Here is a 25424-nt window from a genome sequence, read left to right as displayed (position 1 = left end):
TCTTTGCTCAGAATCTCTGTTTTCCCCCCATTTTGCAGCCAGAATCCCAAACAATGTCCAAAAAGAACTCAGGGACAGCGCTCCCCTCATCTGACTGTGCCATCGTCTGGCCCCATAAAATGCCATCCCAATCCACCTCACCCCACATATGACCAGAGCAAGGGACAAGTGAAGCGGAGTAGCCTCGCTTTATTGGGGACCCCTGTCTGTGCACAACAGAGCCTGCTGCACCCCAGGGGGGCAATGCCTTGTGGGATCCCAGAAACTCTGCTCTGGGGGAGAAGAGCACTTTGGGGGTCCTTTGGGATGGGTACAAGCATTTCGAGGAAAGAAAAGCCAGTTTGAGGGTAACAGTCTAGAGCGAGGAAGGTTGTTCTTGGGCCTGTTTGGAGGGGAATCTCAGAATCTAATTCTACAGTACATAAGAATTTCGACAGTCATCTGAGTTGGCAGATCTGAGTATCTGGAGCGAGAAAGGCCATTCTGGTGTCCTTTGGGATGGAAACCTGGCATTCTGGGATGAGAAAAGCCCTGTTGTGGTTCTCTCTGTGGTTGCTTCTCCTCCTCTGCACAGCCAGTTGCTTTCCTCTCTGTAGCCCTGCGGCTGGATGTCCTCCATCTTACAGACAGCTTTTCTCCCATCTACAGCTAGTTGTCTTCCACCCTATGATCAGTTGTCCCCCATCTGATGGCTGGTTCTCCTCAACCCTACGGTCAACTGTAGTCTTCTGTACGGGCAGCTGTTGCACCCCATCCTACAGCTGGTTGTCTATACGGATAGTTGCTGCCCAGCCTATCACTGGTTCTCCTCCACCCTTTGGCCAGCTGTTGTCCTCTACTCTATGGATGGTTCTCTTTCACATTTTGGCCAGCTGTTGTCCTCCACCCTACGGCTGATCTTCCTCCATCCTACAGCCAGCTGACACCTCCACTACACCTGCTTGTCTCCCTCCCTGGGCCTTCCTGCTCCTCCACCCAAACTTTCTCCTTCCTCCTCTTCTCCTCCCTCTCCCCACCTCAGTGCCCTCTTCAGCCGTGCCCAAAAGAGCGGCTGGGCTGTGGGGTCGAGAGGCCAGCGCAGGTAGGTGCGCCGCAGCAGCACCCGTCGCATGCGGTGGTAGGCAGACAGCTCAGCATCGCCCACGTCCTCCAGCAGCACCAACACCAGGATGTCACGCCGCTCGTCCAACAGCCGGTAGCTGGCCAACTGCACCTCCAGAGAGCACCACTCGCTGCGCAGGTAGCTGCGGCTCATCACACACACCGTCTTCCGGCTGTTGTAGACAGCATCCACGATGTTGTCAATGATGCTGCGGCCCGGCTGGAAGTCACGGTGGTGCAAGCAGAGTCGGAAGGCGCCACGCTCCAGCTCAGGCACCAGCTTCTGCAACACCCAACTTTCATCAGCCGAATTGTAGGACACAAAGCTGTCATACAGGTAGCGCTTCTCCTCCCGCCGCCACCGCTGGTTGACCCAGCACCGAAGGAGGTACCAGTGGTACCTCAGCCTCCAGTAGGTGCGGTGGTACACCAACGGCACCAGCAGCAGCAGCAGCACTGCCGGCGCAGTCCCAGCGAAGAGATAGAGCCCCAGGTCCAGGAAGCAGACACGTGTGTCAAAGCTGTGGACGTAGGCATTGCGCTGTGAGCCGCAGGTGTAGTTGTAGGGGTAGACAACCTGCACACGGCTGTTGTTCAGCCAGCCCTGCAGCCACGTGTTGTCACAGGTGCAGCTCAGCGGACACTTGCGCAGGTCCACGTAGCGCAAGGAGGACAGCCGGCTGGCAACACTGGCATTGAAGGTCTTCAGCTCGTTCCTGGCCAAGCGCAGCACCTGCAGCTGGCTGAGGTTGCCAAAAACCTCCAGAGTGAGTGAGTGCAGACCTACATTCTCCAGGTCCAGGAACTGCAGGTTGCTCAGGTTTCTGAAGATGCCCTCAGGCAGGTCATGTATCCCATTGCTGCTGTCAGCCAATGTCAGGGAGCGCAGCTTGCCCAGGTCCTCGAAGACATCTGGTGGGATGGCCCGCAGCATGTTCTGCGACAGCGACAGCCACTGCAGCTCCACCAAGCCCTGGAAGAAGTGGTGAGGCAGCATCCTCAGCCCATAGGGCTGCTGCGCCTGCAGCTTAAGGTCGTACAGGCTGCTCAGGTAGCGGAAGGGTGGTGGCTGGTGCAGCCACTGTGAGATGTACTGCAGGTTGTTGGCCCGCAGGTCCAGCACCCCCAGGGTAGCCTGCACCGGGGCAAACACTCTGCTGCTCACCTCCAACAGTCTGTTGCGGTCCAGGTACAGCCTACGCAGTTTGGACAGTCCCTGCAGTGACTGTGAGGCCAGGTGGCGCAAGTTGTTGCCCCCTAAATCCAGCGTCTGCAGCTCAGACAGCCCCTGGAAGACACCGGGGAAGAGGACGGAGACACGGTTGTTGCGCAGGTTGAGGGTGCGCAGGCTGTGGAGGTCAATGAAGGAGTTGTTGTAGAGATCGGTCAGCAGATTGTTGTCCAGACGCAGCTCTGTCAGGTTGTGCAGCCCCCGCAGTGCCTGCCTGTCCAGAAACACCAGACTGTTAATATTGAGCTGCAACACCTGCAGGGCCGGGGCGTAGGCGAAGGCATGGAACCCAACAGTCAGGATGCGGTTAAAGCGGAAGGAAATGTTGTACAGCCGTGGCAGCACCTGGGCCCCCTGGCAAGACGGCAGTTTCTTCAGCAGGTTGTGCTCCACTGTCAGCACTTCCAGCTCCTCCTGCTGCTTCTTGCCCAGCAGCTGGCCAGCACAGCCCACCTGCTGCAGCCGGTTCCAGGACAGGTCCAGCTCTTGCAGCACAGGACACGACGCCAGCGCATTACACTGCAGCACCTTCAGCCCGTTGCGTTGTAGCCGCAGCCGCTGCAAGGCCCGGGGACCCTGCAGCCTCAGGCACACCTTTTTCAGCCCATGAGTCCCCAACACCAGCCCAGAGAAATCCAGGCTGCGAGGCTGGATGTCAGAGATGTCCAACAGGCGGAAGACATCCAAGGGGTTGCCCATCAGCTGGAGCAGGCTGATGTTGTGCAGCTGGAGCTGGGCGAAGGCCTCCGCCTGTGAGATACTGTTGTAGGAGAGGTCGAGTATCTTCACATGCCGTAGCATCTCTGGGCTCCCCCCTGCTAAATCCCCCAGCGAGTTGTTGCACAGCTGCAGGGTGTGCAGCGAGGCGGGTAGTGGTGGGCCTGGCCCCAGCGTTGTCAGGTTGTTTTCACATAGATCCAAATGCTCCAGCTGTGCCAAGCCCTGCACCGCCACTGCCACCGCCCCCAAGCCGTTCAGCTGCCCGCCCCGCAGAGACAGACGGCGCAGGTTGAGCAGGGGGAGCAGAGCACCAGGTGACACCGTGCTCAGGGGGTTATGCTGTACCCACAGCGAGGACAGGTTGCCCAAACTGTTGAACACCCCTTCGGCGAGTGTGGTCAGACGATTGTGAGACAGGTTCAGCATCACCAGCACACCCAATCCATTGAAGGCACCAGGGGAAAGGGTCTCCAGATGGTTGTAGGCCAGGTCCAGGGTGAGCAGCCGTGGCAGGCGGGCAAAGGCAGAGGGCTGCAGGCAGCGCATTAAGTTGTATGACAGATTGAGTGAGATGGCATGTGGTGGCAGGTCAGACACTGCCAGGGCCGGCGACTCCAGGAAGCGCTGGATGCAGCGGAAGCGCAAAGATGCCCTGACATCCTCAATGCAGTTGCGAAAGCCATATGGGTGCACCTTTGGCATCAGTGTCACTGTCACCAGCAGCAGCAGCAGCAGCTGGGGTGGGCAGCAGTGGGGGGGACAAATCCTGGTGCTGGGCCTGGGGGACACAGGGAGGTTCAGGGGCTGGGGCACAGGGACCAGAACAGCAAAGTGCTGGCAAGGATGACTCACTGACCCCAACCAGTATAACCAAGTACTGCCCACCATGACCAGTATAACCCAGAGCACTACTGCTGCCCTCCTCCCTGCAAAACCCAGTGCAGAACTGGCTTGGCATATGGAGTTGAGAATTTGGGGACAAGAACTCTGTGTAAGATGAGGAGTGCTGGGGAAAGGGATGCAGGGATTTGCCGACAGGAAGGGTGCAGGGGATAGGACCAGTGCAGGATTGGGGGCAAGGACAGGGACAGAGCCATACAGGATCCCCCCTTTTCCCCTCTTACCGCGCCTTCTCCTCTGCTGTCTCCATCATCCTCAGCCGCTGTCTCCTTTCTGGGGTGAAAAAGGGAAGTTGGGGTATCACTTCATGTCACCACTGACGTAGGTGGTGGGAATTGCTGTCACATTCTAGAGGAGCAGCAGTGGCACCTGTCCCCAGTGCCCATGCCACCTCCCTGATGCTCTGTGTTGTGACCCCATGCCCCCCATATTCTCATATCTCTCATGTCCCTCATGTCTCCATGATCTCCTACGTTCCCTGTGTCCCTCGGGTTCCCATGTTCCCCCGTGTTCCCACAATCTTCTATGCCCCCATGCCCCTGCAGATCCCATGTCCTTCTAGCCCTCAATAATCCCCATGTCTCTCTGTCATCATGTCTCCTCTTTTCCTCTGTTCTGCATGTCCCCCTCCCTCTGTCACAAGATGCTGCTATCACTTCCCCTACCCCCAGCCCCCACTGGTTTTGGTTCCTCCACTAGGTTATATAATGAAGGACTGGGCAGAACTGGATTGTACTGAGAGGGGGGAAAGGACAAAACTAAGGGAAGCCAATAGAGTGTGAGAGATCTAGAGGCATCTAACGAGCTCTAGGGGCTTCTAACAATCACAGTTTGACCCAGGGTCCAAGGGGCTCCAGCACGGCACAGGATGAGCAGCTCCAGGAGGTGGTGGGAGAGTACAAAGTGATCATACAGCACACAGAGCCACCACATGGAAGCAAGCTGCTGACACATCAATCCTGATTCTCTCTCCCTCTTTCATGCACCAGCTGTGGGGATAGTAAGGCATAAGCAAGCCAGCTGCCAGCAGTGTGGTTCAGCCCTTCTGTTGAGTGCTGGATCACCAGGGGTAGGGACATTGGAAATCTAGAAGAGGAATTGGCCCCACTAACCTGGCCTGGAGCACCTCCAGATGTGGAGAACCCACAGCCCCTCTGGGCAAGTGTGCCGGGGCCCTACAGCCCGCTGAGCGAAGAACTTCATTTTACCAGCTGACCTAAATTTCCCCTCTGTTAGTCTAGAGCCATTCTCCCTTGTGCTATCAGTATTAGACCATGTAAAAGGTTGGTCTCCCTCCTGCTTGTAAGCTACCTTTGAGTACTGGAAGGCTGCAGTGAGGTCTCCCTTGTAGGTAACAGTAAGCTATGCTGCTTGCTTGTTCACATAATTCTAAAACTCTAAGTGTAACCACAGCCCTGTGGTCTGATTTCTTTCTGTGGGGATTCCTAAAGTACCTGCCTGTCCCCATAGCATCAGAACTTGCCATAGTCGGTAGGATCCTAGGGTAAGAATAATGTCTGGTTCCCCTCATCAATGGGGTGCACTGCAAGAGTTTCATGGAATATGAATGGCAAGATTCAAACGGGATAAGGAATGGCTAAGGGCAGTAAGCTGCAATCCAGGAGTCACATGGGGCAAACTTAACAAATGGAAAGGTACATGGGAAGAAAAAGACAAGAGGAGAGAAGGATGCTGTGTACACAGTAAGCCCGCTAGCGTACAAAGACTGCACGTGACATGGACTGGAACTGCTGCTCTGAACTGTGATCAACAGCATAAACCCCCTGTCGTTTTGGCTTCTCGAATAGCCAACTTATTTTAAACCCAGTTTGTCCCACAAGCCGCGAAGCTCTCTGAGTCTCCTCTCCCGACAGCGGGCCCGAACTCTCCCCCAGGAGGCGCTGCTTCTGGCGGCTGCGGTGTCCCCATCATCACATCCCTCCCTCAGAGCTCTCACTGTGAGGAAAAAAGCATCCATCTCATTCGTTACAGGCAGGTAATAAATCAGCCCGTGAAAACAGTCTGCAGGCACTAAGGAGTTACAGCATCCTACCAGGAAATGTCTGCTGGCAGCCAATGGAAGGAGTGACAAACAATGCAGATGACTCATGGTTCCAGCAGCAGATCAAAGCAGAGCTGTGCTGGGCATCTGCAGCAGCTTCGTTGTGTCACCTGTCCTTTTATGCCCGCGTTCTCAAATGTAAGTTGATATTTGCTTCCAATTTCTTTTACTTGAGCATTTGAATGTTAGCTTAACCTAGAAGAGCTTCCCCCATCCTAAGAAAAACATCTTCACCATAAATTAATTTTTTAAAATGGAAACCTGAAATAAATGGGTTTCTATAATCTGCCTCCTGCCCATCCCAACCTGGAGAAGATGGAAAAGTTGTCTGGCACTTTTGGTGTTGTATTGAAAGGAACACAAAAACCGTTGGAGAAAATCATCTGAGAAATACTGGTTTTGTGATTGCTTCCAGTAATTAGCTCCCAGGCTTGTGGATCATGACACGTGTATGAGAAACAGAAACTGAAATCTCAACTTAGAACAATAAGCTCCAGGTCTGTCGAAATCAAATGAATTTGGATAGAATTCCAATGGATTTCCAACTCAGCAGTACCACAAAAATGATCAGATTTTTAAAAACAAATACAAAACAACAAAACGTTGAGCTGCAGCTGGGTTTATTTCCTGTAGAAATGCCCAAGGGAATCTGCAATTCAGTGCTTCCTGTACACAAGGAAGTCGCTGTCTGAAGTTAGACAGCAAAATGTCATTCTCGTGACCAAAATAAGGCTTTGCTTTCTCTGTATACAGCCTACTTGAATTCAGATATGCAATCCAACTGCAGCCGACCTTCAGCATGACATTCACTGCAGTAGTGCTGCTTACATCGCCTGAATTCAGCCTGACTGCTTTATGTCACGTTTTGACAATGTCCCATCAGATATGCGAGGAAGATCTTAATTTCCTTTTATGTGTGGATCTCATGAAAAGCAGAAGGATCCAGGCTTCTGGGGATATGACACACTACTGGTTTTATCAGTGGAATTGTATCAGCCTGCATCCAACCTCGTGGTTCTCTCCCATTTCCACTGCCTGCGTTCCCACTGATGGATGAAATTCCCTTTTCTAAACTGCCTCTCACCTTTGCTGCTTTTTACAGGGATTGGAAGGTGCTGCTTCAGGAAATAGCAGGTGTCAGATGCTGTAAGCCTGAATGCTTTCTTCTTGCCTTCTCTTGGGATTTTCCAGCATCATGGACTCACGGGGATAGCAAGTGATGAGCTACATGTCTCTCTGCTCACTCACCCACGAGGCATATAAGAGAAGTTATCTTTCATGGCAAAACTAAGGACAGGCTATGCTGAAAGAGATCCCCACATAAATTACGGGCAGTAGTCACAGCCTGCTATTCAACTTCAGCACTGTAATTTTTGTTTATTGTCCAGATTACGGTCTAACCAACTAGAGGCAACAGCAGCTGAGATCAGACCTGCAGAACTGCAATGAGGAAGTGCCAGGATGCAGTGTTCCTCCCTCCTGAAAGATGTGTTCACGTAAGGAGGCGCTTACAGGTGAGTGGGATTTCTAATCTTTGCTACACTCTATGATGTTGCTGAAGTACTTATGCTCAAAGACACTACAATGAAAATGCCAGATCTACCTGCCATGGTTGGATAGTATTCTGCATAAAGTCAATTACAGCAGTGAGATAAATGGGAAATTCCTCATATTGGGTGAACAATAGTTTAATGTTCCCAAAGGTCAGATATGAATATTTATATAATTTTAGTTTAAAAAAACCAAACAGTTTAAAGCAGCAGCTGCCAAAGCACTTTTATAAAAGTTTAGGAAACTAATTACTACAATTCACGTGGTTTCTAAGTGTTTCTAAGAACTGTTGTTAGACTTTGTTTCAGGAAGAAATGTCCATGATCAGATGAAAATGAGACTTCATCTCAACTGCATTCTTCTCAGGAGGTCAACGTGGAATCTGCTGGCACCATTTACTGAGCCACTCATACTTTTAACTTCATGATCTGTACACTGATGGAAGATTATCTGTCTCTTTTGGAACTGCCATATGCTTTTAGTTGCCTAAGTGAATGAGACAACCCCAGATTGTCTGTAAGGACGTGGATCCTAGTGGGCATGGTGGAGATGGGTTGATGATTGCACGAATATCCGTGTTGCATTAATGTTTTAGTAGAGGGTATTTAAGTAAAAGCAGTGTCAGATTTTATGTGCAAAGACAGCAGAAGAGGGGGTTCTTCTAGGCTGCACGGTTCAGCAGTACAGCAGGATGTGGGTCAAGTTCATCCTACCATTGCTTCTTCCCCTACAGGTTTCTTTGTTCCCAACTTGCCCACAGCCTGCTTTCTCTCTTCTAGCACACTCTCTACTTCTGCCTTTAATTTTGCACGTTGCAGGTTTTTAATCAAATAACTGTATTTTAGACCATCTGACCTGTGGGTTATACATACAGATGTATGGTATCATTGGGATGCTTTCTAGGGTGTTAGAAAAGGAAGAACATATTGGAGTGTCAGCAAAACTTGCTGAAGGTCACAGACATGCAGTGAATCAGAATCAAATGTTTGGAAGTTTTTTAACTGACTGATCTGCCTGTCAGTGCCTAACATAATGTCCTGCTCATTCAGCTGCTATTTAAGTTACTTGCAAACAAAAATGATGGAGAAAGGAGAAAAGAAGGCTCCCAGAAGCAAATGTAGCTTATAACCTGAAATGTAATTCTTACTGATTTAAACAAGTTTGATTTTTTTTTAAATTTTAATTGAAAATTGAAGCTCAATAATGCAGGAAAAAGAATCTCCTCAGAGAAGACGTTTGGACAGACTTTGACATAGAAAAATCCTTTCTCAAACCAATGAACTCGCTCTTAGAAATGATGAGAACATAAATATGGATCCCCAACTAACCAACATTTGTTTGCTGTTTTCCATTTTTGGAGTACTGTCTTGGGAGAACCTAAGCAGACAGGAACTTTGTAAGGGTATTTCTCTATTGCTTGTCTGATTTTACTGCACCAGTCATTTCCCTTACTGCAGGGAAATGCGAACATAAACAGCACAGTCTATTCAAATGTGCCTTTGCCTTTTATTACGGTTAGAACAAAGTTTGTAAAGCATTATGTAATAATTATTGCAATCTAAGAACAATCCCCATTCTATAGAGGCAGACACTGAGAAAGGCTCCTCTGCTGTGGGCTGAGTTCTGCACACCAGCTGACTGTAGGGCTCCTACATTTTGCAGGCTGAGAAGGACCTTCTCAAAGCGTTACACAGAGCAAACTGTGCCGGTATTCGCGCAGCTTTCGCGTCCAGCTGCCATCTTGTGGCTGCCCAACGTAACTTCTCCTATCCACAATAGGACTGACATTATTACAAGGCTTTGCGTAAAACTGCGAGCTTAGGTTACACCCACAGTAATGGCACACATACCCGAGGTATCCGTGCATGCACTTTCCGGTGCTTATGTAGCTATTCGTTTGTGACTTATTGTTTGGAGCGAGTTATTTATCTTGAAATGGCCTGTTGCAGTAAGTAGTCATGGTCATTGTTAAAAGCTAGCACACCTACTAGCAAGAGTGTTAACGCTTCTAGTTTTGCCTTTAAAAGCAGTCTTTGTTTAATGTACATGAAATAACTTATGCTGAATATCATATAAGAGTTCTGAAGTCTCAGAATTTATTTTAAAAGAAAATCAAAGGATGTCTGAGGTAGAAGCTACTTAAACTGATTTAATCTAGTTCAGCCAGCTGTTCACAATAGCACAGTTAATACCCAATAACATTCTTAGTGTAGTTGCAATATATTGATGCCAAACATACATACAATTTGATTTGCAATGTGGTATTTAAAATGCTTTATTCCTCCTGCAGGATGTGTAGACCTTCTAAACGGAACTTTTACTGGTATAAATAAGGAAGCAAACTCTACTGCAAGCTACAATCTGATGTGCACAAAGGTTTGTGCAATCTTAAGTTTACTCCCATACAAGGACATCACTTGATTCTTTGATCTTTGTGGTACGAAAGCAGGACAGCTTTTGTCTTTATTGCCTTTCTGGATATGCTAAAGAGCTGGAGAGTACTCTTTGGTGCTTCCAGTTCATTTAAGAGTTGAAGAAAATAGACACTGTGAAGTTTTCTGACTGGTTTTCTCTAGAAACCATCTCAACTGCTACCCAAGGTTGTAGAAATCAGCGTCCTTCCAGTCGCCAGCTGTATCAGACTGGGCAATGCAAGTGAGAGCAACTATCAGCCTCAAGCAGAAACAAGCTAGGTCTAGAACCCAGGCAGGCATTCTTGTACGTACTGGTTAGAAAGCATTCATTCCAAAACCCAGACAGTGTTTGGATGGATATTATGTCCAGAATGACTGTGGCAAAGGTACTGGAGATACTTGAGAGCTGATTCCTTCCTAAGTGTTGAAGTGTAAAGAGCAAATCCCCTGCAGATGTACCTTAGTTTTCCCCACCTTGTACAAGTACCAACACACCCTTACTGCAGACACAGTGTGGAACACTAAGCTCCTGCCACTTGGATGCTTGAAGAACAACATGTTATAGCAAGCCCAGCGTACATATCTCGGTACGGGGCTTTGCTCACCTTCTGCATAATCAAAAACTGGATTTTAAATTGGAAGCTGGAGAAAGAGGAACAGGGTAGGCTTGAGTCAGATTCTACACCCACTAACGTGTTAAAATGCAAAGGTGTTCTATGCAGTTTGTTACCACTACGTATCAGCATACTCGAGTGTTACATATACTGTCACCATAAAATGGCAGTGTCAGTATTCTAGCTCCTGACAAACATGAATTGAGCAAACATTCTGTACTCTTACCAGTGTTCCTGTGCTGTATTTTTTTTTCCCAGGAGACAGCACTTAATGCATGCAAAGGTTCAGAAGTATTCATACTGAGACAGGTGTACACAACTCAGAGGTGAGTACATTGCATGTTTTTGAGAGCCTTACAAGATTATTTCCTAAGCTTCTTGACTCTCTTACCAGTGCTGGCATTGCATAATAAAACACTTTGGAGAAAAATATCCCAAACTCTTTTTTGTGTCCCTAACAAGGTCAACTATATTTAGTTAACAAAACCCTGTTTTACCTTCTTACTTCAGACTGCTGCTCTTGCAAAAACATCCTTTGCCTAGAAGTCATTTTGAACCTCTCCTTGAGAAGGCCTTAATGCAATGGCAAAATCTAGACTTCCTTGGGTGTTTTTCTTTTTTCCCTAAAATGTCAGTTTGGGAAAAAAGCATCTACAACTCATTTTCTTAAACAGCAAGGACAACTGTTTTGTGATTACTCAACAACCCTGTTAACTCTCATTTTCAAAGTGATGTTGGAACTTGTTGCAGGCCTACCCATGTCAAAAGAACTGAAGATTGTGTACCTAGGTAAGAGCTAACTTTACACTGAACAACTCATTTTTTACTGAGACGATGGCTACTGGCAGCACAGGCTGCAGAAACAGTGTAGGACAGCAGTAAAAATTAGGACAGGTAGCCTACAGGTCTGTGCTGCCACAGCAACAGAGGCAATTAGGTGAAGTTGAATTAAGCGAATCTAAAGGCTCAACAGCTGCACGCTCACCCCCTTATCTGCACTGATACAGCCTTAGATTCCAAGACAAAGCTGCTTAGGAAAGAGTTTGGAAGAAAGTTTTCAGGATAATTCTTCTCTATTTTCATTTTTTTTTTCAGGTCACCTGTTCACAAAAACTCAACCAAGTAATGACAGAGAAAATCCCTCTTGTAGCACCAAACTTGTCAACTATTCTACTTGATAGCAGTATGAATAATGCAGGAAGAGAAAATATTGAGATGGATCTGGCAAATTCTATCCCACGGAACACAACAAAGAAAGGTCTCTACCTTGAAACATATTCAGCTCCAGCTACTCCAAGAAAAGGATAAATATTACTATTCGTGCTGCATGTACGTGTTTTCCAAGTACAAGAATCTGTTCTCAGATCTTTGCCCTCTGCTGGTGTCATCCAAAGCATGAGCTGACTGTAGAAACACTTTTTCTGTATTCCTCCTACCTTTGGAAATAAATCTCAAGCCACAGGGAATTAACTGACCTATAATGACATCTGCATTTCCAAGCATTTAGTTCTGACCAACAGCTGCCAGATTTAGAATAGGGTTTTCTGTAACTTAAGAAACAAATTCCTACAGAATTCCTGAAAAACATGAAAGCACACAGCAGTATGTGCTAAAATCTTCCTGGGAGTAGTGACCTATTAACAAGTGCCCAAAGAAGAGCTAGTAATTAAAAAGGAGTTCTCCCATCAGTTTTAACTTTATTATCAACTGAAGAGGACTGGAATGAAACATTATATTCTGTTGCTGTTCCATTTCCAGTTCCCATCTTACTCCTTTTATACTTTGTTTTTCTTGCTAGATCACCCAGGCTCTGACAGTAGAAGGCCATTTTGTACTCTTCCCTTGTCTGGTCTGTCTTCAGGCAAAGAAAACAGTTCGCATTAGGACTCAGCCCTGGCACTTCAGCACAGATCACAAACTGTGCACCTTGAAAACCAGCGACAGGTAAGACTCAATTTCCAGTTCCAGAGGGCAATGTTCTCCCAGATCCCAGATTGTAGTTCTAAGCTATAAAAGTATCTACTCACTGTTGAAAATGGTGACTAGTGAACCACTTATTTCCTTATGTGGTCTCAGATTTCCTACTGACATGGAAACTGCTTCTGACTTGTGAAGCCTGCCTCTATCTGCAGGTGAAAAGCACAATTTCTTGTTTGTTTGTTTTCTTATTATTTTTGCTGGTTGGTTCCAAACTGTCATGTGATAACTCCTTCATCTGGCTGGCCATCCTTTTCAATTTACTACTGAGTGATGGCATGATTTGAGCATTAAACAGTTGACCCATCCATGCAGGAAAATTCATCTCAGAACTCTGCTCAACACTCAGAAATCAGAATGACAGAGGCGCAGTCTCCAAAGTAACAGTGGTCTTTGGCTTTTAATTTTCTCTTGGTGTACTGTACTCATTGAACAGTAAAATCCCTAATGGCAGTGCTAAGCATTCAAATAGCCACAAGCCTAATTTGTTTTGTGAAGAGGCAGAACCCAGCGCTCTTGTTCATTTTTACCAGTAGTGTTAGTGGTTTTTCTGTTTGTTTGTTTTGTTGGCCTTTGATATATATATATATATAATCTATTGAAGTTCCTGTTTCCACAGCACGTTTCAAATAGTTCCACAATCCTGAGTCCCCTGTTAGCTGCCCTGCTACCAGCTACAGGACAACATTTTCTATTTGTGTAGAGCCAAAAAGTTTTGGACAAGGTTTGATCCAGTTGGTAAGATGAATGAATTGGGACAGATTGGAAAATTTCTTCCACTTAAACAATCCAAAGACTTTTGAAACACTTTTTCTGTTTACTATCATAGAGTCATCATGGAATCATTTGAGTTGGAAGGGACAAAGCAGCCGTTGCATAGGTTCCCTCCTGAGATATCCTGCTGCTGTGACTTTTGTTGAGGTTTGTTAACTGGACTTGGAATGACAATGATTCACTTTCCTCTGTCATAAGCTGTAGACTGAAGTCAGTCGCTCCTGCAGACCACGGTTTTATTCCTCTCATGGAAAAAGCCAGCTGGATTAAAAGATCACATCAACCCACTGCTCGCAGCAAGATTGGTACAACAAATTCTAGTTTTGGACCTCAGAGGGAGGAGTGCAATGTGCAACATGGTAAATACTATGCAAGTCAGATGACACCTTATTTCCTTGACTTTAGAAGACAGGGAAACAGATTATGAGTTTTTGGGATCGCACAAAGGAAAAGCAGCTGTTATTAATCTTTCCAGCTAAGTGAATTAAGAAATATTTCTCACACAGGACCTCAAGTCTTAGCAATTTTACATTATGCATATAAATTATTCTATTTTTACTTGCAAACAGTCATGCAGCCTTAAAAAAAAAAAGGCAGTGATAGCAGCACTTTGGAGAGGTAGGCTTAAAGTGTTTGGTAAATGGAAAAACATTAATACCTTACATCCATGTTGTTCTCTGTGTAAGTCTGCAGCTCAGTGTGAAGTTAAACCAGAAAGAAGAGATCTCAAGCTGATTGTTTTTTGCAGTCATGGTTCTGCTGACCTGCAAAGGAAAATAGTAAGATCACCTTTGTTATAATGAAAATGAGGTTATAGAAATGCTGGGTTTTCAACTCACAGTGGGATTCCTTCAAGCTGCAAAGCACTGAAATAACATGAGAAAGTTCACTAAAAAATCTACAAGGATTTCAGACACAAAACCTATATTGTTCTGCTTCCCTGCATTGCATTTGTTCTCTGCATTTTCAGACTGCTTACCTAATTCAATCATTTGGCATGCTGTAATATTAGATTTAGCAGTGATGTGTTTTCTAGGCACAAGTGAAATAAGAAATTTGTTAATTCACATACTACAATACTGCTAGAATCATAAACTTCAATGAGAAATTGCTTTTATATACATTCATTAAGCTTTTAGACTGCCTTGAGATAAAACTGTTACAATCAAAATCAGTATAAGAATGTGTTGAAAATGGTTTTGCCAATTAAAGGCTGACCCTGCTGTTGGTGGTTGTTTTGTGGCTTTGTTTTCTGGTGTTTTGTTTTCTATTTGCACTTTAAGTGGGATCCTTAAACAGACCAGAATGGCTGATGAGGAGGAGAACCACTGACTTGGTGTTGAGCTTGTATGGAAGGATCAGATAACCAGAGTAAAACAGATCATCACTCATTAATTTGGGAATTACTTATAGAAATTCATGAAGGAATCTTTCAATATTATTGAAACTTAATTATCAGCTTTTAGAAATGATTCTTTTCCATTCTGCTACTGAACATTTTTATAACTCTGACAGATGTACAGCTGGTGGACCACGTTAATCTGCCATTATTATTATTACTATATTGTTTTTGACATAAAAACAGTTTTGGCTCTCACTTTCCTTGAAACAGCTTCTTAGATGAGAATTTCATTTGAAGCCAGACTTAATCCTAGTCTTAACTGTTAATTAGGGAACTGGCATGGAACAAGTGGGAGCAGAAGTTATCTGTTTTTAGACAGATTTTGTTCTTGTATTTGGCTTTCCAACTTAAGTATCTGTAATAGGATGTGAGTTGCTGATCCATTACCGTTGTGTTTACCCAGATTTTTGTCAAGATAATCCAGGAAGACAGTTAGTAACCAATTACAGAACACAGGCAAATCTGTTATTTCATGTTCAAATGAGCCTGAATTTAATTCTTTAAGTGCATTATTTAATAATTAACTCTAACCCATAATCAGATTTTTTTGACACCTACTCAACTGAAATCAGTGCACGAGTTTGAGGTTTTGTATGGATACATACATGTCATCAACTAACTGTGCCACTGCCAAAACCTTGTTATTAACAAACTTAAACTAATGCAGGCTTATGCCTCCATGCAGGCAAACACAAAGAGCTTCCTCATAAACCTCTTGTGCGATACAAGCATTTAAACTCTGGGTTTGTTGACAGTTGCAGCCCTTGGGAATCTTCCTGTGGTGTGATATTTCAGAGAGATGCTTCAGTTGATTGAAATGAAGCTGCTTTTGATATGAAAAGTTTTGATGCAGAACAGGGAGGCGGTGACCTGAAATAAGCTTTCATTTTGTCATACCAGAAACACACACTCTTAAGAGGCCACAAGTTGGCGATGCAATAAAGACATCGATGTAGATACGTTGCTCACTGATGTGAAATACCAAACTGCTTAAAGCTTATGGTATTTTACACTTGTATGCCAACCACGTTCATCTAAAAGGATTTCTATTTCCTTATCCCTCTTTCCCATAGTTCTCACAAAATGCAGAATAAGCAACACTGAGCAAGAGCTGTGCAGATCTATTGAAGGAAAATACTAGAAGTAGGCAGGGTTTTTTTTGTATTTCTTTTTGTATTTCTTTTTCCTTGACTTTATCAGTATGCATTCTTCTTCTTGGAGCTGCTCACGGCCATCTTTTGCTGACTCATACAAAGAGGACCATCCCTTGCCCCTTGCTCCTTTCTGCTATCTATACAGCGCCCTTATTGCAGCTGGGATACTTCCTGTAACGAAGGAACTTCTGCACTAGAATTTTTTGAAGTTAATTTGTAGACAATTAATCTGAGGTGCTGGAATGGAGCTTCTGAGAGATTAGTCTTTCCAGTAGAGAACAAAACAAAGCTATAAATACCACTCAGTAGTTGTCACCAACATGTACCACAGTAGTCCCAGACAACAGAGGAAGACAAGTGCATGCTCACAAAATGCTCATTTCCCAAACTTTAAAAATAATGCATTAATGGACTCATAGCGTACACAAAAGAATTTTTACGCTGATTAGTCTAAAATGTAGAGCTGGGGAGTTGGATTTGATGACTTTTAAGAGTCCCTTCCAAATGATTCTATGATTCTGTATTTATACCAGCTGAAGTGCTAGCCAAACCTTAAATATTTACATGATATCATTTCAGTTCCGCACGATCTTGCAAACACTTTCATGTACCGCAGCTTCAGTCACTTGTGCTATCCACGTGAGCTAAGTGCATACACAAATACCTGTGCGACTGGTTTGGTAGGAAAAGACCTAACCATCATCAAGGCTGGCATAGAGAATTCAAATTTCTTCATTGTCAATTGTGTGATAATGATGATATACACCTGTTAGGTATGCTTTCCCCTAGTAAGTGCTTTCCCCTTTTTCTAAGACTGCTGCATTTTTTTTTTCATGCATGAAAACACTTTTCTCATTCTTTTTCTCCTACCCTCTCTGCCTCCTTTGTAAAATATTATTCTAGAGCTCAAAAGGACTCAGTGGAATTTCTGTTTTTTTCCTCATCAAAAGAAATAAACCCCTGTTTGCCTCACTTGGCACACCCTTTAGTGAGGACATGGTTGACCTGACAGCTGGTATGTCAGCAAAGCTAAACAAAACTCATGGATTTTGAAGGTAAGTCCACCATAAATTAAGCTGCCTGATGAGGTCTGCAGAGAACATATTTAATGAGTTGTGTTATATTAGAGGTCTAGTATAGCTGCAAGAGTATGTTGACTGTAAATTCAGTGTGTGTTTAAAAAGTGGGCTGCTGATAACTGCATTTTTCTTAATCCCAGTGTGAGAAAAATAGTGGATAAAAGTTCAGACATAATATTCTAGTTCTTGCATTGATAAGAAATAATTTGTAATGGGTATTTTGCTGTTTCCTACCTTTATTTCTCTTCTTCCAAAGATACATCCTAGGTAATATTTAGAGATCTTTATCCCCAAACTGCAATCTGCACAGGTCTGTACAGTTGGCCTTTGTTGTTCCACAGAAGTACGAGGTGCAGAGGACAAGAGGGAATGGCCTTAAGTTGTGCCATGGGAGATTCAGGTTGGATATTAGGAAAAGGGATGTGGGCATGGGGGATTGGATTTAGTGATCTTAGAGCTCTTTTCCAACCTTCTTAATGGTTCTACGATCAGTTGAAGGAACTGCATACTCTTCCAACCAGGCTGATTTAAATGGCAGCTAGTGATTTAGAATAAAAACTTCACTCTTTGAAATATGATAACCTTCCACAGTATTTCGACACGCTTCCAGCTGTTGGTCTTGAACTTTCCACATAGCAACAATACCCACATGAGCAGAAAACACAGCTGAGTTTTCCCGTCAGAAGGAATCTGGCAGCACTCCCGAAAGGTCTGTACAGTTTGTTCGTTCTTTAGGTTTCAGAGAAAAGTGCTTAATTTACCAAAATTATCTCCTTTTCCTTTATTGGCTAAAAAAGGCTTTATATATATATATTTCTTTGGCCAATAGGAAAATTCAGTAAAATGTTACCTGGGGGGAAAAGGGGGTAAGGGTAGGCACCGAACTAGCTATTGTTTTCTATTCTATGCTGGCAACTTTTTAGCTGCAAAACAGTATTCAGCCCTAAGCATGGACTGAGCAGAACCCAGAAAAGAAAGGCTGATCAGCAGTGAAGAAACTTGACAAGTAAGGGCAAGTTGATGAAATGGTGTTTGTTTGGTCTAGCAAAGCTGAGGCGAAGAAAGATGGAACAGTCTGGAACAGAGGTAGTGAACATCCAGTGATGAAACAGGATCTGGCACCAACCAGTTGTCTGCCCTTCATGACAAAGCAGTGGCTCTCAGGCAGGTGTTCAGGAGACATAAAAGACAGTCCTCCTCCCCTCCCACACCCGGAGCAGAGCATATTCATGGACCATTTTCTACCCAAACAGGAGAGCTTCAGCAGACAAAATTAACTTAAACAGCAGTGATCCGCTAAGCATCTTCCCTCCATGTGCCCAATAGGTATCTAGGGATCTGTTTATGCAAACTACAAATCACATGCTTAACTTTTTGCTGAATGACTATAAATAACTACACTGTAACTTAAGCAGTATTTACCTCACCACAGTCTACCTATGAAGTCATGTCTGTTTGCAACTCAGCTATCTGAAAGACAGAATAGAGAACACCCTCAATTTTCTCTTTATTGGCTATTGGGTAGGATGGGGAGAGAATTCTCAACATCAAAATATTTTCCTCTCTCTTTTTTGCGTGAAATCATAGAAGAATCAAGAAAAAGTGACTACGTACCAGGTTAAAATGCAAACGAAATCATAGGAAAAATAAAAGAATACGTGATTTGTGTTGAACAGGTGAGACCTCACAATGAAATATGATTGTTTTCCGAGGGACTGCATGTCTTAGACAAGTTGCACTGTACCCTGAATGAGACAATCTGCAGCCAAAGAACTTCAGCTCAGGGAAGCTTCCACACAGAGAATAAATACTTCTGACTTTGTGGAGCTGGTTCAAATGCAGTCCTCATAGCTCCAGCTAAGACCTGTTCTTCTGGCTAAAATCAATTGTATCCTGGAATTCAAGGCTATAGGTAAATTTATTTTACAGAAACCTCTCACTTAGGTATAGAATTAACTAAGCAGAATTAAATATTTAAGAGAAGGGAAATGCCAATGCTGGTTTAAATTACCATGTATTTCATTTAAATTACCATGTATTTCAAACCCAAAATTTGACAGTCTGTGGTTTTGTTTTTCTGTATGAAAAAAAGTAATGGGGCAGAAGTTTGAAAAGCTCAGCTGCTATACTTTGCTTGAGTGTGTTTAATAAGGACGTTGGGGCTACTCCATTATTTGTATGTCAGTACAGAGATTCACTTTTTGCTCCTCTAAGGCTTAATGGTTTTTTTTTCTTTTAATCCAGTAGCAACTCTTGTTCTCTCTGCCCTAACTGGCCACCTGGAAGTGAGAGCTGTCATTTCTTGCCAGGTGCTCCATATGGTTGTCCTCAGTAGCAAGAGAAGATGCATGCATAGCCAGTGGGCCTTTTTTGTTGGCCAAAGGAAGGCTTTTTAAAGAAAAAAAAATTACCTGTATCTCACAGCTGTAATTTTACTATACAGGATACAGTGGATTCAGCTGCAAGAGCATGCACAGCAGTTGGCTTCTGCCTGTTTCAGTGCAATCTGTCTCTGATCTTTATTCTAATGAAAAAGATAAAGGGTAAGTGTGACGTGCATTATTCCAGCATCCACTAACCCAGAAGAACAATTTATCCAGTAACAAAACACTTCAGTAATAAACTGCAATAAGGACAAAGATAGAGTTGTTCTTGTAGCATGGCACTGAGCAACCCACGCAATTGATCTCCTGAAGTGTGAGGTGAGGACACGTACAGGGCTCCAGCCATGAGGTCTGTTGCATGCAATGACACTGATGACCCATTTTAACAATTAACCTGGCTGCCTCCTACAGTTTCAGTGTAAGCTGATGTCTTCCAAGTTTTTCCCAATAGTGACACTGAGGTAAAAATATCTGCCTGACCTCCACAGGCAGTAATGTGACACCCAGAAGCAGAGGTTTGGTCTCCTTTATCGTGCAGCCTCAGCTCTGCCATACAAGTCCAAGCAATCGCTCTCACTTCACTTCCTCTTACACATCCACATGAAAATAAAGACATCAGTGTCACCAATGTGCATTATCAGCAATCTATCTCTCCTTAAATTACTGGTATTCAAGATGCTCAAAGTTTGCGGGATTTAAGCTAAGGAAAATAATACTGGAAAAAAAAAAGGGCAGTAAAGTGTAAAAGGTAACCATTTTCTTCTGGAACTAGAGGACATGCAGCACGGCTCTGATTCTTTTCAAAAGTTTGATTTACAGCAATTCACAGTATGTGATTGGGAGGCTGAAAAGGCTTTTCATAGTTGTGGGGATCTTGCATAACTCGGGATACTCTGGGCAGTTCTTAATTAGTCCACTAGGATTTGCTCTGTGGGACACTATGCATCAAATAATCAAGAGCCAAGTGTGGAACAAAGGAGCAAAGTGCAAAATACACACAAATAGACTGCTGAGAAATCATTTCTGTTAGAAAAGCCAACCATAATTTTAACTTTAGGGCTGAATACCTTCTAATACTGGGAAAGAACAAATCAGAAATTGGAACAATTGTGCTGGCAGACAAAAGACTAAACCCATTAACAGGGCTATCCTATTGATTGCAAAGGCAAATGGACTGGCAATAAATCCTCCTGTGCTACATCAAAATGCAATTCCCATAATCTTCAAGACTCTTTTAACGTTAAAATGGTTTGCATCTCAATTTTTAAGGCTTGATTTTAAAAATCTAGGCATATTCTGAAAATCTTGCTCATGGGGCATGCAGTCTTGGACAAGAAACCTGATCTCACCTTTGTGAAACAACATTGTTTTGATTACTTCACAAAGAATGCCTATGCTACGTAAACTCATGAATTAGAACTTGTATAATGGCCCCAATTTCTAAATATTCAAAGGAGTGCTTACTAGTCTGTTCACTTCTGCTTATATGTAAATTGTATTAATTCAGGCCAGAATGCATAGGCATGACGTCTGATTTGCCCACATTGTGTGGGAATCTATACAGAAAGGTCTCTGGGTTTACATTTGGGAAAATTTCACTTCTAAACACAGCCTAAAATTGGAGCAAATCTAACTAGCTGATCCTGAAGGATCCTGAAAAGCCTTGGCAATAAAGGCCTTCCTTATGAGCAGTTCAGTCAAAAATTGTTACTGCTGCCCAGAAGTACGCTACATACATGCTAGAAGTGTGCTGTTTTAAGTTCTTCACGTGACATGAAAGAGAATTCTTTGAATTCTTTTATAAATGTATAAAATTATTTCATTGCACAAACCTTACAGAATAATTCAGTAATTAGGAGAAAAGAAACACTGAAAGCAAAGATGCATCAGTGTGGTCAGAACGGATGGAGCCGTACTGTAGAACACGGAATTAATGCAAAGTAGCTCTGCTCAGAAACATCTGGTGGAATTTTAATTGCAAAGTCTGTGCTCAGCATGGTAACACAAACAAAGTGATGACATTGGCTTCAGCCTCTGGTAGCAAGCTGCCTGCTAACAGGCTATCAGTGTAACCACTTCTGAGCATTAGGAGACTCCACTTCCAGACTCCTTTTAACAAGAGAGATAGGCAGGTATTGCAAGGGAAGAAGGTACATCTGAAAAGGATTGATGGTAACACGATGGAATTTGTAACATAAAGGAATTTTGCTGCTTGAAGAAAGACTGAGCACACAAATTAGAAGAGTGAGAGTTGTGTAATATTAAAACAACAACAAAACATGCAACAGATGTCTTCAAAAACATCCAAAAAGGATGTATCTAAACACCATGAAACTGGGCGACCACTTTTGGGCCCTAAATCAAGAAAAAAAAAATTTATTTGTCAGAAACATTTTTTACTGCTAGAAATCCCCTTACCTTGCTTTTTTTATATATAATCTTTTTTACTGGCCTTCAAAACAGACAAGGACAAATAGCTTTATCTTTAAAAATCCTTGCAGCTTTTTAATTCCTGGCGAGACGACGATTGCAACTCCTGTCTGTCTTGCAAGAAAGTGAAGCCAGTGATTCATCCCCTCACATCAACACACAGCCAGAGCCTTATGAAGGTAATTCAGTACAGGAAAGACCACCTGCAACAAAGGACAGGCTCTCTGAGCTGAGTGTTTTACTTGTCTTAATGTCAATCTGTTTCTTCAAAAATAAGTGTAACTACAAAAGGTCACTTTTTTTCCAAATAATAAACCCCCAAATTTGGCCAGGAAAGACAGGAAATATTGCACATTCCACTTATAATAGAGAAGATTAGAGTGGGAAACAGTAAAATGAAAATAGCTTGGGGCATTAATCAAAAGAATGCTGAGTGAACACTGGAATCCTTTTGTCTGATTATTTGTATATTTTTTTTCCTGTTTCTTTTTTCTCCTAGCAAGGTCTATTGGTAACATTTAAAAAATTGTCCATACTCAGAAGATGCCCATCTCTACTTGTACCTTGCAGCATGGACAGCACTGAAGAAAAAGAGCTTGTAACCACATGCAACAATGTAGGTGAGGCAGTGAAAAGGACCAGACAGCTGGCAGGTAACAGAAGCAGGCAGATGATAAAATGAAAAGACGAAGTGCTGATGCTTACATTACAATCTATCTTAAAAACTTGCAGTGGAGAGAAACTAAGTTTTCCATAAAAGAAGGACTAATCTTAACAGTGTGTAAATAAGAGTGCAGTTGTACAAGACCAAGCCATCTCTCTGCTTCTGGTGCTTAGAGGGACATTTTCCATTCACCTCTGCCACTTCCTTTTCTCTCCTCTCCTCACATGCTCCGTATTTGCATTTTGTGATTATGATAGCAAAAAAAAACCTAACCCAATTAAGTACTTTTTGCCAAATTAGAGAGCAGAATTGCCTCACCAAGGGGGCCAGATAAGCAGTGGATCCAGTCAAATGCCGAGAGCCAATGAAACAGCGTAGGAGGAGGCATGCTGCAAGGAGCAGTGAGATATATTTAGAAGCCTAAATTTAGACATTTTGTTTAATTGCCTAGCATTTTGGAGCTTGTAGTCACTCTCATTTGTAAGTAATAATCACTCTGTTTCAAATAGCTACAGCAAAAGTTTGTATGACAGAGAAGATTGAAGTGGCAAAGGGTCTAATTTGTTTTTGTAAACAAAGTCACTCAACTTTAACCAAATAAAAGAAACAAAGGGACTTAAACTCATTTTTTTGAACTGTTTCTGCAGAGTATGTGGTTGACTCTGTGCTGTTTCAGATGGTGAAGTTTGAAAAAAGAATGCCTTCTTTTAGGGCTCACAAACACTGTCATTTCCTGAGTTTTGGTCAAAGCCACAGAATGACTGTCACACAAATCATTGCACAAGCCCTAAAGATAGCTCATTTCAAAACAAGCACAGATGTGGTCCCACGTTTCTCATTTTGTACAGCATATGTTCAAAAGGAACCAACATAAACCCTCAAATGCTCAGTTGGAAGCGCCATCTTCATGACAGTTAATGGCCTTATGCCTAGCAATGACTACTTCCTACGGATACACGTTGTTCAGTGTTGACCTTTAAGGAGCTCAGTTCGTGCTCTTTTGTTCCCTGAGTGAAGTGCATGAGCAATACACTTTGGGTGGACTTACATGGCAAGTGCTTAAACTCATCCGACGCTCCAGGATTAACCTGCTAACAAGCACAAAGCTGATAAGCAGGCTCCAGATTCACTGAGATCAAACAGCAGTTTTTACTGCAGCTCTGTTATGTTCTAAAACCATTTCCTGTGTATTTGGCTTTCTTTACTATGATGTAAGTTCAGTTTTGGTTTGTTTAAGAGCATTTAACTTGTTTATTCTTCAACCTTTTTTTTTTTTTTTTTAGTTGAATTACATTTCCTAATTTGTATTTATGTGGAAATATTTCCTAAGTTGTATTAAAGTGGAAATATTATACAAAAAAAGCAGATTTGCTAAAACTGCAGGAGTACTTGCATGAGTCTTAGGATGTCTTAGGATGCCTTAGGATGATGTCCTAAATGGGTCCCTCACAAAAACACCTACAGTTTTACAAGTTTTCAGAATTCAGAGGGTGAACTTCTATTTTGAAATTCCCAAATGGGCATTTTTTTCAATAAATATTTTTTCAAAACCATAAAATAAAATGTCCTCCTCTGAACTGCCACCATATGTGTAAAGGTTTGATATTGATGCCTCTTCAGCTCTCATCTATTACATGTTCCTAAAGGCAATGTTCTAATTTCCTGACATTTTATGAGTGCATTTCTTGGAAGAGTGAGTCTTGTCTCCAGTAAATTCAATTTATGAGGGAGCTTCCAAGGCAGTCTAGCACCAACTGAAATCAGCAGCATCTGCATCACACAGTCCATTTTTTTAATTAATGTGTGAGACTGACTTCAAGTATGTTTACCTGAAAATACTGCTAGGTATAAATAGAGCACTGTGGATATTTGTAGTTAGTGACTAAACACAATTTCTATCTACCAGCCAGTCTCTGGGTCATATTATCTTTCTAAGTGCAATTACAACTTCATACTGTACAAAATAGAGCTATATTCCAGGAATGCCTTCTATGTCTTTTTCTTTTCTGTATAAGTTGATTGAAAACAACTAATTCATTTACCAGGCAGGGCTGCTGAGATCCAGAAGACCACAGTCAGGCATTGCTTGCTCCTTTACGACACTGTCACACTGTCGTATCTTTAGGAGACAATGGATTCGGTGTGGCTGTATTTGCACGAGACCTAAAACCAACAAAATCCAAAAAAAGAGCTGAAACAGAGGTGGTGATGACAGAGATGACATTATCGAACTGCTTCAGATTACAGCCTGTGAATGACTGTTTGTTTAGCCACAGCACTATGCAGTCTGGAAACGAGTCCCAATGGAGCGACCAGGAAGCTTCTGCCAGTTTGTGTACATAAGCAGCCAACTAAAAAAAGACTCCAATCATTGTTGCCCAGACACAATGTAAGGAGTATTTGCAGAGACGTATGAGGGCAACAGTGGCCTTGTGTGCGAATAATGGAGAAAAACAGCAAGATTTGAGACCAAGTGGTGCGGCAATTGGGAACGTGCACCTCATGGTGACAGAACCATTGAGTATTTTGAGTTGGAAAGAACCCATCAAGGTCACTGAGCCCAACTGATCGTGGGAATTACAACACTCATTTTGCCTTTTGAGTCCTTCCATAGTCTCATAATTTTTATTGGCTGTAAAGCTTTTATCCCAATGTATCCTACCGAAAAGTCCTTCCTTTGGCTCACCTGCTGGGGCTGCAGATAACAGCCGGAGAGACCAAACCTATCACTTTGCTGACCTCTGTGGGGAGCGGCTGGAAGCAGAACGAGGAGGTGAGGAAGGGGCCGAGGCGCCATGTCCCCACAGGGGCTGCGGGCGGGAACGGCCCTCCGCCGTCACAGCGCTGAGGCGGGAACGGCGCCGGCGGCGCCCAGCTCCATCTTGCGCCCGAGGGAAGAATGGGTCCCGGCCTCATTTGGAGCCGGGGCGCGGTGGGCCGGGGTTACCCGGCGGGGCCGGGCGAGAG

At 43.7% G+C, this 25424-nt stretch overlaps 2 protein-coding genes and 1 long non-coding RNA gene across 21 annotated transcripts in view; 2 read left to right on the top strand and 1 right to left on the bottom strand.

Annotated features, from left to right (window-relative positions):
- Positions 1 to 169: 169 nt before the first annotated feature.
- Positions 170 to 25352, bottom strand: LOC122183257 (toll-like receptor 13). 9 transcript variants are annotated; one of them, XM_042877109.1, is made up of 7 exons: positions 25144 to 25352; positions 24500 to 24620; positions 23506 to 23548; positions 21782 to 21996; positions 14003 to 14108; positions 4177 to 4225; positions 170 to 3830 (listed from the first exon to the last, which is right to left on the bottom strand). In XM_042877109.1, exons 6-7 carry the CDS (start codon positions 4203 to 4205, stop codon positions 932 to 934), a joined length of 2928 nt encoding a protein of 975 aa, XP_042733043.1. In that variant the 5' UTR covers positions 4206 to 4225; positions 14003 to 14108; positions 21782 to 21996; positions 23506 to 23548; positions 24500 to 24620; positions 25144 to 25352; the 3' UTR covers positions 170 to 931. The 9 variants fall into 9 exon arrangements, with proteins under 9 accessions (XP_042733043.1, XP_042733044.1, XP_042733042.1 ...); XM_042877110.1 differs by having other exon boundaries at positions 23506 to 23545; XM_042877108.1 differs by lacking the exon at positions 23506 to 23548 and adding an exon at positions 22776 to 22846.
- LOC122183264 lies at positions 5905 to 23082 on the top strand. Of its 11 annotated transcripts, none has more exons than XR_006180181.1 (10): positions 6694 to 7528; positions 7874 to 9941; positions 10852 to 10919; positions 11689 to 11922; positions 12392 to 13703; positions 16804 to 16955; positions 17571 to 17688; positions 18656 to 18891; positions 19423 to 19522; positions 22293 to 23082. It is a non-coding gene; the product is annotated as an uncharacterized LOC122183264 (long non-coding RNA). The 11 variants fall into 11 exon arrangements; XR_006180175.1 differs by having other exon boundaries at positions 18567 to 18891; XR_006180178.1 differs by having other exon boundaries at positions 18567 to 18891; positions 21865 to 23082.
- SLC7A6 (solute carrier family 7 member 6) overlaps positions 24838 to 25424 on the top strand; it is a 29322-nt gene continuing 28735 nt past the window's right edge. The window contains exon 1 of the mRNA XM_042877118.1: positions 24838 to 25230. The gene's annotated coding sequence lies outside the window, so the exon portion shown is untranslated. The remainder of the gene's footprint in view (positions 25231 to 25424) is intronic.

Source organism: Lagopus leucura, unplaced genomic scaffold, assembly GCF_019238085.1.
Source record: "Lagopus leucura isolate 7727_CA_CO unplaced genomic scaffold, USGS_WTPT01 Super-Scaffold_100017, whole genome shotgun sequence".
Taxonomy (NCBI): domain Eukaryota; kingdom Metazoa; phylum Chordata; class Aves; order Galliformes; family Phasianidae; genus Lagopus; species Lagopus leucura.
Note: the sequence above shows the minus strand (reverse complement) of the source record. Positions and strands in the feature narration are given on the sequence as shown.